This window comes from Podarcis cretensis (assembly GCF_951804945.1).
Source record: "Podarcis cretensis genome assembly, chromosome: 8".
Lineage (NCBI taxonomy): Eukaryota > Metazoa > Chordata > Lepidosauria > Squamata > Lacertidae > Podarcis > Podarcis cretensis.
The window spans coordinates 59,066,535-59,078,666 of NC_137177.1; the positions used below are offsets into that span (position 1 = coordinate 59,066,535).

The 12,132-nt window shown below is 41.0% G+C and overlaps 1 protein-coding gene across 1 annotated transcript in view; it reads left to right on the top strand.

The window, feature by feature from the left end:
* Positions 1 to 11,753, top strand: part of RBL2 (RB transcriptional corepressor like 2) — a 27,436-nt gene extending 15,683 nt beyond the window's left edge. Inside the window, exons 12-22 of the mRNA XM_079988719.1 lie at positions 237 to 374; positions 543 to 707; positions 2,234 to 2,345; positions 2,678 to 2,953; positions 3,522 to 3,790; positions 6,947 to 7,123; positions 7,221 to 7,292; positions 7,764 to 7,866; positions 8,541 to 8,746; positions 9,742 to 9,906; positions 10,162 to 11,753. Coding sequence (XP_079844845.1) covers positions 237 to 374; positions 543 to 707; positions 2,234 to 2,345; positions 2,678 to 2,953; positions 3,522 to 3,790; positions 6,947 to 7,123; positions 7,221 to 7,292; positions 7,764 to 7,866; positions 8,541 to 8,746; positions 9,742 to 9,906; positions 10,162 to 10,332 — 1,854 coding nt within the window. The 3' untranslated portion in view covers positions 10,333 to 11,753. The remainder of the gene's footprint in view (positions 1 to 236; positions 375 to 542; positions 708 to 2,233; positions 2,346 to 2,677; positions 2,954 to 3,521; positions 3,791 to 6,946; positions 7,124 to 7,220; positions 7,293 to 7,763; positions 7,867 to 8,540; positions 8,747 to 9,741; positions 9,907 to 10,161) is intronic.
* Positions 11,754 to 12,132: the final 379 nt, after the last annotated feature.

The window sequence follows — 12,132 nt, forward strand, 5'->3', positions numbered from 1 at the left end:
TGTCCTAGTGATTGGCCATAACCGTGAGGTTTAGGAACAAGTGATAGAGATGCATAACTCAGACATTTTCCTTTGCCTGCTCAGTGTCAACTTCCACCTTACTGGTGCAAATTAGTTAGTGGCAAATTATATCGTGTTAGATTTTTTAAAGGACTTGCTTGAATGAAGAAATGCTTTTTGCATTTTTATGCTGAACTGATTGAATTATTCACTGTACAACACTTTTTCTATCCTAGGGGATTCTGGAGCATGATGTGTTTCACAGATCTCTCATGGCTTGCTGCCTCGAGATAATTATTTACTCTTACAAAGCAACTGATAGTTTCCCATTCATCGCCGATATATTTGATGTTCCTGCCTTTCACTTTTATAAGGTGAATTCTTTTTTACCATTTGCTCTGACTTCTAAAAGTCAGCAAGGAAAATGTTATAATTTACTAAGAAGTTAACACCTTTTAATTTTTAAAAATGCTATTGAATTTCATAGTAGTTTCAAAGACATAACAATGTTTGTTTGTTTAAACTTGCAATATTTGTTATAGGTGATAGAGATTCTGATTAGAGCAGAAGATGGCCTTTGCAGAGAGGTAGTGAAGCACCTTAATCACATCGAAGAGCAGATTTTAGAAAGTCTGGCATGGAAAGCGGAATCACCGTTGTGGGACAAAATCAAAGAAAATGAAAATAAAGTTCCCACATGTGAGGAGGTAAAATATGGGGCTTATCTGCCGTGTGTGTATATACTTCTTTATTTAGTACTTGGGAATTTATTCTGCCTGTTTTAACCAAAATGGGAAGGATTTAGCCCCTGTTCATCAGCTGAGAAGCAGAGGGCTGACTCCTGTTTTTGCAGTCTGTCTGAATTGAACCCCACACACCTGTCAGTCAAATTCTAAGCCCAGCCTGTGGAGTGTTACCACCAACTTAACCCTAAACCAGCACTATCCAACCTATTACCCTATGGAAGTTTCAGGCTACAACTCCCATCATTCTTGGTGGTTGGCCATTCTGGCTGGGGCTGATAAGAGCTGTGGTCAGCATTCATTGCCCCTTTCCCCCATCCCATTCCTCTACTGAGGCAGCTCCTTAAAAACTGTCTGCAGTGTCTGCCAGCAGTGCTTTTTCTTGTAGTCAGTGAAGCTATTTAGGATGCATGGATTCAGGTCTTCAGCCAGTTCTACATTAAAACTGCCAGCAGCTTGGCCTCTAGGAATATAATGGGCACAACCATCCCTTGAGTCTTCATGTCCTGCTGTTGGTCAATAATGGGTCCTCCTTTCCTTTAGACATCATTTGATTGTTCAGTATCTCATTTTCTTTGCCCAGTGAGAGCAAGAGGGTGAGTGAAATGGGGGGAGACTATTTACCAGCAGGCTCATCATATAGGTTTAAGCAGACTTTCATGCAGATCCAGCTTGTAATCCCTCATTACTTTCTGCAAGGAAACACTGAACCAGCAATTTTTAAGAAAATCTAAAGATGTACATTAAGTAAAGAACTATTCCCCTCCAATGTGCCCAACTGATCTAGTTCTATTAGAATGTCATTGAAGTCTGTCGCAGCAGTCCAGGATTATTACTGGAGTTTCTGGCTCCTGCATGAAGTAACTAGAAAACAGATTAATCGTGTTTATTAAACTGGTACTGTGGCTGCAGTCTTGTACCACCTTCCTGTGAGTAAGTACAGTACCACTGAATTAAATGGGACTTGCTTCTGAGTAGACATGTATAGTAGACAGTAATGTACAGATCAGATGTCATGTTTCTAGATATCTCAACCATGCTATGAGATTGTGTGCTTTCCTGTTCCTACATGTTTATTTATTTAAAGAAATATATGGTCTCTTAAAAAAAAAACAGATCACATTAAAATCCCCCTTCCCAGTTTGCTTATAACTGGAATTTTCTATTATATTTAGATCCCAACTTACTATTCTTACAGCTTCCTAGGGTTTTCCAAAACTGTTGTTCAAATCTTGGGTTGTAGGGAAGACTGGGACATCATTAGCCACAGTTTGCACTAGATTAAAACCATGATTTGAAGCAATTTTGGTAAATGGTAACTCCTGTTTTGGACATAACAGTGGAGGTTAAAAAAACAACAAAAAGCAGCAGGGAGAAAAAACTCTAAAAGGCTGCAGAATGATCTTCTAATGGCTGAACTGGACTACAGAGAGCAACATTTTTAAAGAGTTTTTGCAAGGATAAAAAATGCATGAATCTTATGTTTTTAGGTAATGCCATCTCAGTATTTTGAAAAGTCAAATGGAAACAGTGTGGCAGGTTCCCCTTTAACCCCAAGGAGACTGAATGAGATTCGTGCTGAAACTGGAACACTGGGAAAGGGTAAGATTTACTCAGCTTATCAGAAGGTGCATCTTGTCTCAGTGTTTGCACATCAAGAATATTACTACTTAAACACCACCTCATATTGGACAGGGCATGATCATATTGGGAAAAAGGCCTGAGGATGATGATAATCAGCTGTGACTTACGTTGGCGTATTCACAAGGAGCATTCTCTTCCATGAAATTGACATAGTAAAATAATCTGACAACCTTGCCCCATCCAAAATGTACATGAGCCCTTAATCTGATGTTTTGAGTGGGATTAAACTTTAAATAAGAAGGTATTGGATTACATGCAATTCTCCCCCCACTTTCTTTGTCAATCTGCAGGCCTTTCATCTTCTCCAACCACGCTTTATGAGAGATACAGTTCTCCGACAAGTAACCCTACAAGGAGAAGGCTCTTTGTTGATAATGACCCCCCTACTGAGGTCACTCGGACTCCTGTGAGGGTCTCCCAGCAGCCCGTGATCAGTACAATGTCTGTTCAGAATGTCTCCACAGAAACAATACCTGTCACTCCTGTGCCTGGGCAGACTTTAGTAACTGTAGCGACCGCAACTGTGACTGCAAATAATGGACAGACAGTTACAATACCGGTACAAGGTAAGGAGGATGCATGGTCTTTGCAAGATGTAGGAAATAACCATTCCAGTGGCTCCCAGTGCCATCGTTGGGGTGAGGGTTGTAGTGAAGCGGGTGAATCATATAATTGAAAAGTTTGAAGGTACCCCTTCTCAGTAGGGACCCTCTTAGGAGTTCCTCCACCCTCAGAAGGGGGGGGGGAGTGGCAGCCCACAAGAGTGCATACTCTGTGGCAACCCCTAAATAGTGGAATTCCCTCCCCACGAAAGTATGTTTGCACCTTCTGCCATATAACGAAGATGCAACTTTTAACCCTGACCTTTGACACTTGAAGTATGTATTTTTAGACCAGGGTGAGAGGGTCTGTAGGGTAGAAATAAGAGAGTAAATAATGTCCCCAAAATTCAGACTTCCCAGTACGCAAGCTACTTTCAGCCCCAGAAGCAAATTGGCTTCCCCCCTTTTTCTCAAATTTCAGTATGTACATTTTCATATACTTCCCTAAGTAGTAGGAACCTTTTGTTTCAAATGTTTCTGGATTTTCTCCCAGCGGTCCCTTTGCAGCATTTATTTGCTCTTCCTTTCACAGGCATTGCCAATGAAAATGGAGGAATAACTTTCATTCCAGTCCAGGTCAACGTAAGTGGGCAGGCCCAGCCACTGCCCAGTTCCATCCAGCCTCTCAGTGCCCAGACCCTTGCTGGGACTCTCAGTACTCAACAAATGACTGGCACAGCCCTTCAGTTACAAGGCCAGTTCCAGCAGATTGCCCTTCCTGGAGAGCGACAAAAGCAGCAAATGGGCAGTAGCAGTGCTAAGTCCAGAAAGGCCTGCTCACTTGCACTCTTCTTTAGAAAGGTACATCCAGCATAGAAAATCACATGTGTCACTACAGTGCTGACTTGGCTGGAAATCCAAGCTTGCTTTCTTAGGGTAAGAACATCCTCAGACAGGGAGATGTGTATGATAAACTCAGACCATTTTTTTCTAAGTCTACTCTGCCCATCGTAAATAAGAGTTCAAAATCCACATTGTTCTAGCTGATTTTACTGCAACATTCCTCAGTCCTCAGTCATGTTCAGACATATTAGTTTGAACTTCATGCAGTCTCTTACCTTTTATGATGGTGATTTAGAAGAGGTTGTTGTGCCTCTCACATTTATACAGAGTACCACCCCATAGTAAAGGTAAAGGTAAAGGTAAAGGTACCCCTGCCCGTACAGGCCAGTCTTGACAGACTCTGGGGTTGTGCGCCCATCTCACTTAAGAGGCCAGGGGCCAGCGCTGTCCGGAGACACTTCCGGGTCACGTGGCCAGCGTGACATCGCTGCTCTGGCCAGAGCCAGAGCCAGAGCCGCACACGGAAACGCCGTTTACCTTCCCGCTGGTAAGCGGTCCCTATTTATCTACTTGCACCCGGAGGTGCTTTCGAACTGCTAGGTTGGCAGGCGCTGGGACCGAGCAGCGGGAGCGCACCCCGCCGCAGGGATTCGAACCGCCGACCTTTCGATCGGCAAGCCCTAGGCGCTGAGGCTTTAACCCACAGCGCCACCTGCGTCCCTTGTACCACCCCATAACTGCTTCTAATTGATTGATTGATTGATTGATTGATTGATTGATTGATTGATTGATTGAATCTGCAAAGGGCATTTTTGGCTGCCAGCCAACCAGATGTTCTCCTAGAAAGGGATCCCTCTCTTCATCCCTCCCAACCCATTTTCCACCCCCATAGCACCCCCTGGCTTTGCATTCCTGTTAAAAAGGGGACTTTGCTCTTCCTTGCTTGCTTTCCAGCCACCTTTTTGAAAAATAATAGTTGAAGTGAAATTTTGTTGATAAAATCGGGTATATAAGCTTAAGGAATACAACTCACATATGTTAGGTTTGTGACCATAGTAAAGCATTGTTTTTATAATAGGCATCAACATTTTTTGTATCAGTTCCAATGTTCATTACAGTCTATTTACTAAGAAACAAAAAGTACAAAATAGAAAACCCAGCCTCAGTAGAACCCGTTATTAACACTACTCACTCCTGAACAGGCTGGCTATTGCTCAGGCAGGTCAACTTTAGACAACTGCTTTATGCTCAAGCATATTATTGATAAACACGTCTTGCAATTCCAGCTAAATATTTATGTGCCTTTCATTGATTTGAAAGCTGCTTTCAATTCTAACTTTTGGGAGCAAGCTATAATCAATGGGGGTGATATGCAGCTTTTCAAATGCATAATGGTGCTATATTCTGGCACATCTTTGTGAGTTAGAATAAATGGAGGGCATCTATCTGACACTGTTCGGTTACAAAAGGAGTAAGACAAGGATGTCTACTTGCCCCCCTTCAATATATTTATAAATTATGTAGCTGAGTTTCTAAGAGGTTCTAAGAGCACTGTTTTCCAGTAAAAATCAGAAATATTTAGTCCTCCTTTATGCAGATGATGCAATCCTGATTTCCTGCATCCAATTGGGCTTGCGCAGACTGCTGAATTGGTTCAGCTTATATTGCAAGAATGAGCATCTTACTATAAATTCCCAAAAAACAAAAGTTATGTATGATATTTGGCAAATCCAAGAAAACTCACAATTGGTCACTCAATGGAAATACACGGGAGCAAGTATTCTCTTTTAAGTATCTCAGTGTGGTCTTTCAGTGGACAGGGAAATGGTCTGCACAGGTCCACTCAAGCACCCTATTAGCTGGTAGAACTTGAAATGGACTATTACAATTCCACCTTACAAAAGGGGGCAACTTGGTTCAGCCTACTTTAGAACTTTGTAAGACTAGGGTGTTGCCAAAGTTGTTATTTGGAGCACCACTGTGGGCCATGACTGATTTAGATCACTGGAGATAGTGCAGAACAAATTTTTACAACTTCTATCTTTCTTAGGAACTCCTTTATGTTGGCCTGTCCAATCTGCTAATGGAAGGACATTTAGTCTTGTCTGTGTAAAGGCTATCATTTTAACATTTGGTAAATCTACCTTGGCAGGGATGGATACAGTGGAATAAAAAAAAGCATAAATTTGTTAGATTGACAAATCCTGACAAATCCCAGAAGGGAAGGTTGTCTTTTGCAAAGACTTGATTTTTGTTGTCTGATGTAGAAAGGTATATATCCTTTAGAACATCCACATATCTTGCCACGGCTTTACAAATTTGTGTAATAAAACTTAAAGGGGGAATGGGAAATGATTTATCTTCTAAAGGTCAAGGAGTAAAAATGTAAACCACTACAGTGGTAGCTTGGTTTACAACCATAATCTGTTCCGGAGGTCTGGTTGTAAACCAAAATAGGTTGTAACCCAAGGCACGCTTTCGCCAATGGGGCCTCCAAAAAAAAAATTAAAAAATTGGTTGTAATTTTTTTTTAAAAAAGGGTTGTAATCCAAAAAATGGGACACGCACTTCCAGGTTTGACGTGGTTGTAATCCAAGACAGTTGTAATCCAAAATGGTTGCAAACCAAGCTACCACTGTATTAGTAGCAGTATTCTTGTTATTATCATTTTTATGTGTGTAATGGCTGTTTGCTAAACACAATAAACCAAACTGAGTAACAGGGACTAACAGTCATAGCAGTTCTGAGAAGGAAATGACAATATTCAGACATTTTGCCACTTGTTTGGTAATGATTTATTACCCCTTTCAAGGAAGATACTTCAAAAGGGTCTCTTTGAATTGACCAAGAAACTTCATCTTAAGAGTTATGCATTTTCTTAACTCCATTATAACATCCACAGTAATAGAACAAACAACAGATGGTTTCAGTATCTGAATGTTTACAGCACCTATCCTTGATAGGATCGTTGGAGGGTAAAACATTAAAACAGAACAACAAAATGTTCTCTTACACTTTGCTTTAGTTAGAAAATTTAGATATGGCATACGTATGTTAAAAATACCAAGGTAGGACCAGTGACCTTAGTGTACATGGTTCATTAACAGATATGAAACACAGAATTCTGTAAACACCTAATATAGGGTAATTCTGACAGTCTCCTCTCTGTATTAGGTATTCCACTTAGCAAGCATCCGTCTGCGGGATCTCTGTCTTAAACTGGATATTTCGGATGAGCTGAGGAAGAAAATATGGACATGTTTTGAGTTTTCGCTGGTACAGTGCTCTGAACTCATGATGGACCGGCATTTAGACCAGCTCTTAATGTGTGCCATTTATGTAATAGCAAAGGTAAAGGTTCACAAAAGGTACATTTTGAGGGGGGTGCTAAATAACTTGAAAGAAGAGAGATCTAGTTATGGCAGTGAATCCCCCTCTTGTGTTTTAGGTTACAAAAGAAGACACATCATTTCAGAACATCATGCGCTGCTATAGGACCCAGCCACAAGCTAAGAGCCAAGTAAGCAGGTTTTTTGTTGGTTGGTTGGTTTTAAACCAGTATGCATCTTTTTCCCCCTTCTCATTTCACCATTTAAAGATTTTGCTAAATATAAATCAAATAAAACATGATAAATCAGATCCCAGTCAACTGAGGGCACTGGAAAACTTTCCAGGTCCCTACCCCGCCTGCCCCCCAGAAAGTCCACATCAGTGTAGAACACCCACTGAATATAATGACCCTAAGTTAGTCATTATATTCAGTGGGTCTGACTATGTGCAGTGCATACAGAAATTGATCATTGCTCACTAGGAATGTCCCATTGGAATGAATGGTCTAGGTCCTGATTGCAGCAGTTCGTATAATTGAGCATATTTAGAGTTTTCCATAAAATAATTAACATTTATATATGAAGCCTCTGTTTATATGAGACAAGGGAGTAATCTTCTGTAATTCTTCTCTTTCATCTACCACAACTTTGGCTGTTGGAAGGTGTATCGAAGCGTCCTGATTAAAGGCAGAAGACGAAGACATTCAGGCAACAGTGACAGCAACAACCAGCAGAATTCCCCGACTGAAAGAAATAAGGATAGAAGTAAGTGGCTTTAATATGTTTTGATGAAAGATTTGGCCCCTGCGGTTGCCCTACCCTTCTCTAGCTGAAGGAATCCTGAAAAAGGATGCAGCCATATGTGCACTTGCTTGAGAACAGGCCCCATCAAGCACAGTAGGGCTTATTTCTTTGACCATGGAGAGGATTGAACTGCGTGGGAATCCAGGATTTGAATACTCTAGAGCAGGGGTTCCCAACTTTTTTGGCATGCCCCACCTAAGCATCTCTAAAATCCTGGTGCCCTGCCCCCTGTGGCATATAATTCTTATTATTCAAATAGTGAATTTCTATTCATGTAGAGGAAACCTAAAAGGCCATTCACTGTTAACTCATTCTCAAATTGCCCCCCTAAAAATCAAATTGCCCCCCTATGGGGCGTGTGCCCCATGTTGGGAATCACGGCTCTAGAGTGTCCCAGGCTTCCTGTGAGCTCTTGAGCTGCCTGCAAGACAGTTGTTGAGCAGAAAGAGCAGCACTTGGAAATCCTGGCATTCCCACAAAGGCGATATGAAAAAGCAGCTGGATAATCTGCACCTGCTTTATTGGCTGGGACTGTTTGATGATCATCCAGTAGCAAGAGGAAAATATTGATATGTATGTTTTGTTTAGCAAGTTCTTTAGAACTTGATGAAAAAACTTCCATTGTGCCTTCACAGCAAGCAGAGACTCCAGCCCAGTGATGAGATCTAGTAGCACCCTGCCAGTGCCGCAGCCCAGCAGTGCTCCCCCTACTCCAACACGCTTGACTGGAGCAAACAGTGAAATTGAGGAAGAAGAGCGCGGAGACCTGATCCAGTTTTATAACAACGTCTATAGTGACCGAATTAAAGGCTTTGCCCTGAAGTACTCTTCATCCAATGGAGTAAGAAGCCTTTCCTGCTTCGTAATAAGTCTTATTAATGTCAGAAAAAACAATGTTGTACAGTCTACTTTGTGGTCCTAGAAACAAGTGTCCATTGCTGCTTTTAAAATAGTACCATAGACAGCGGCAGTAATGCATCTGAATACCAGTTGATGGAAACAATGGGAGGGGAGAGGGCTCTTGTGCTTAAGTCCTGCTTGTGGGTTTCCCACTGGTTGGCCACTGTGAGAACAGGATGCTGGACTAGAGGAGTCCTTGGCCTGATCCAGCAGGTTTTTTATTATGTTCTTACTTGTGAAGGATACATTTTGTTTTTGTGTGTTTACCTCCAAAGGACATTTGCGGGGCGGGTACAAACTATATTTATACCACATCTAGATTATAATAGTAAAAGGTCTATATCCAGCTCTAGAAATTGCACTGCTAGTAGGACTTCTTTTTTACTCTGCATCTAGACATAGTCTGTTATGCTAGGGTTGAGGCTGAAGCAGCAAAGCTTTAGCAATATTTGTTGCTTTTGAGTTAAATCTTGGGAGGGGGTTAAAAAATGCATCTCTAGATGTAAAATAGTGTTGCACAAATGTACAGAGTAACATGAAACAAGACTTCTTGAACTGAACTATCCAGAATGGTTTTAAAACTAGTTACCATGTCTTGTTCTCTATAGGTTTGTCACTTGAACATCTTTGACATTTGTATATTTGATGCATTAGATAAATGCACACTGTGGAACACAGCATTCACTTTATGTGGTAAATGCAGGTCCTCTAATAATTTCCTTAAATGTTGAAATAAATATAATTGAGTTGAGTGCTGCTGAATCTATTCCAGATTGGTTATCCCAGTGTATCTAAGTCTTACTGGTGCAAAAACAAAAGCATACTCTTGAGTCATTTCATGGTGTGGATCACCATGCAATGACTCAAATGCATAACATCCTGGTTTCTCTGCTGTGTGGATAACTGCAGATTAATTTTGCTATCTTTGTATGACAGACTGAAGCACCTCCCCTGTCTCCATATCCTTTTGTAAGAAGTGGCTCTCCCCGCAGAATACAGCTTTCTCAGAATCACTCGATTTACATCTCCCCTCACAAAAACGAGTTTGCACTTTCTCCACGTGAGAAAATATTCTATTACTTTAGCAGCAGCCCATCAAAGGTAAACATCTACTATTGATCTCCAAACTCTTTCATTAGCTAATAAGTTAAAGGTTTTAACAAGCTTAATTTTAATGAACTTGTAATTTAGCAAAACATTTATATATACCATTTTCTTTGTAACATCGTAGCTTTTTGAGACTGGTGTTTTTTGTTATGTATGTGACACATGAATCAGATTTAGAAAATCAAAATGCCCTGTTTGACTTGAATGAGAAGTAGACAGCATTCAATTGTTCTTTGTGGTATGTTTCAGAGGCTTCAAGAGATCAACAGTATGATTAGAACTGGAGAGACATCAACAAAAAAGCGTGGCATTGTCCTGGAGGAGGGGGCTGAATCACCCGCCAAGCGCATCTGCCCAGAAAACCACACAGCCCTCCTGAGGAGACTACAAGATGTGGCAAATGACAGAGGTTCTCACTGACCTGGGGTTTTATTTGTTCTTTTCCATCTGTTATGTTGCCAGTAGTGACAGAGCTTGCAATCCTAATATCTTTGAAGCACTTTCCATGGAGAAATGAAGTATTTGAGCCCTTTCCAAGGATGTGCTGCTTCTAGTACCAGGTGCACTGCAAGTCTTGAAGAGGCTTCAGTCTACCTTATTCCAGAGGACTGCAGCGCTATAATCCTACTGACTGAGCTGGGAAGAAGTGGAGACTGTTTCCTCCAACAGTCTTGATGCTGGGACAGAAAAGGTCACACCCTCTCTTAACTTAGGTTATGCGAGTGGCAATGGCTGCAGTTAAAACCACAGCGGTTTAAATTTATTGGCTGAAGTGACTGATAAGTCCAGTAGGAACCCCGCTGATAACTATTTTTCCTACTAAACTGAGAACATTCTTTTTTTGTGCTACTTGGTAATCCTGTCAGTGCAATGCTTGGAGTTTGTGGTATCAGGAGGGAAAGGGTAATTCAGATGGTGATGATGGGACTGATACTGTGATCTTGGCTACCTATTTCAGGAAACTAGCAGTACTGATGGCTCCAGCACACATTGCAGGCTGTAGTTAAGACTACACTGGAGCTAGACTAGAAATGGTATTTTAGGCAGTCTTTAGGAAAAATTAAGGTCATTCTTTCCTAGATGTCTTTTTCATGTGCCCTTCCAGTAATTAAGATAATAAGGGGGGGCACTTTATGTATATACAACACTTTGGTTTTTAGCTTTGCAATGTTTTAAGTGAATTCCTACCAAGAGTAACTCTTAAACAGCTCTAAAGCATTCTTTCGAAAAGCGGATTAGAGGTGTGGCTACTTCACAATGGCACTTTTTAAACAAAATTAAATAGCCAAACCATAATATAGAAGCTGTGCTGAATTGCCTAAATTGTATTTATTCTCAAAGTACACACTGGTAATGCTCAGCTTCTATATGAAAATTTTCTAGGGTGTGATTACATGCCTTCCCACTTCAGCAGCTGTAGGCAGTGCCTCCAACACCAGCTTTTAACATTAAATTATGCCTTTTGCAGAAATGGCATACCATTATGTGGCAACAACGCAGGGATCCAAGTCCACTGCACTGCTTAACCTATATTAGACTGTTTTTACAAATTAGCACTTTTAAGAAGAAAATGAATGGTGACATGGACTTGCCAGCAATCAGTCTGCTCAAGGCAAAGCAGCTGAAATTTGTCATGAGCGAAACAAGCAAAAGGAGGCAGTGAAAAACTGTGCACAACGGGCCATCAAATGGGTGAGTTTTAGAGTAGTGAGATTACTCTTTTGATAACTGCCAGTGTTTCTGAACAGTGGCCATATTGTGTTTTAATGGTAGTGTACAAATGTTTGCAGCAAATCTACAGCAGTTTCAACCCTTTCTAAGATAAAATCAAAATTGTTTAAGCCTGCAGCGTTTTACTTCTGCTTTGTTAGGTGACCAGCTAACACATATATACACTAGTAGTTTCTAGAACTTCCACCAGCATTTATTTTAGGATATTGATTTATTACCAGGCCTATGCCCTTTAGGGATATATTTAAAAAATCACTGCTGCAAAAACAAACTTATCTTTTTCTTTAAGTAGACCAGTAATCTGTCACCAAGGAACTACTGTCTCAGGCTGTACCCCTGCAGGACCCAACAGGTATGAACCTCAGTATACAACACATTTGCATGCTTGGTCGTGCCAGAAGCCAAGCCTGCCACATAGCACAGGAGTCTTGGGACAATGTATGCTTAGTAATCATAGTGATTAGACTGAAATTTTAAGGAGGCCTTTCT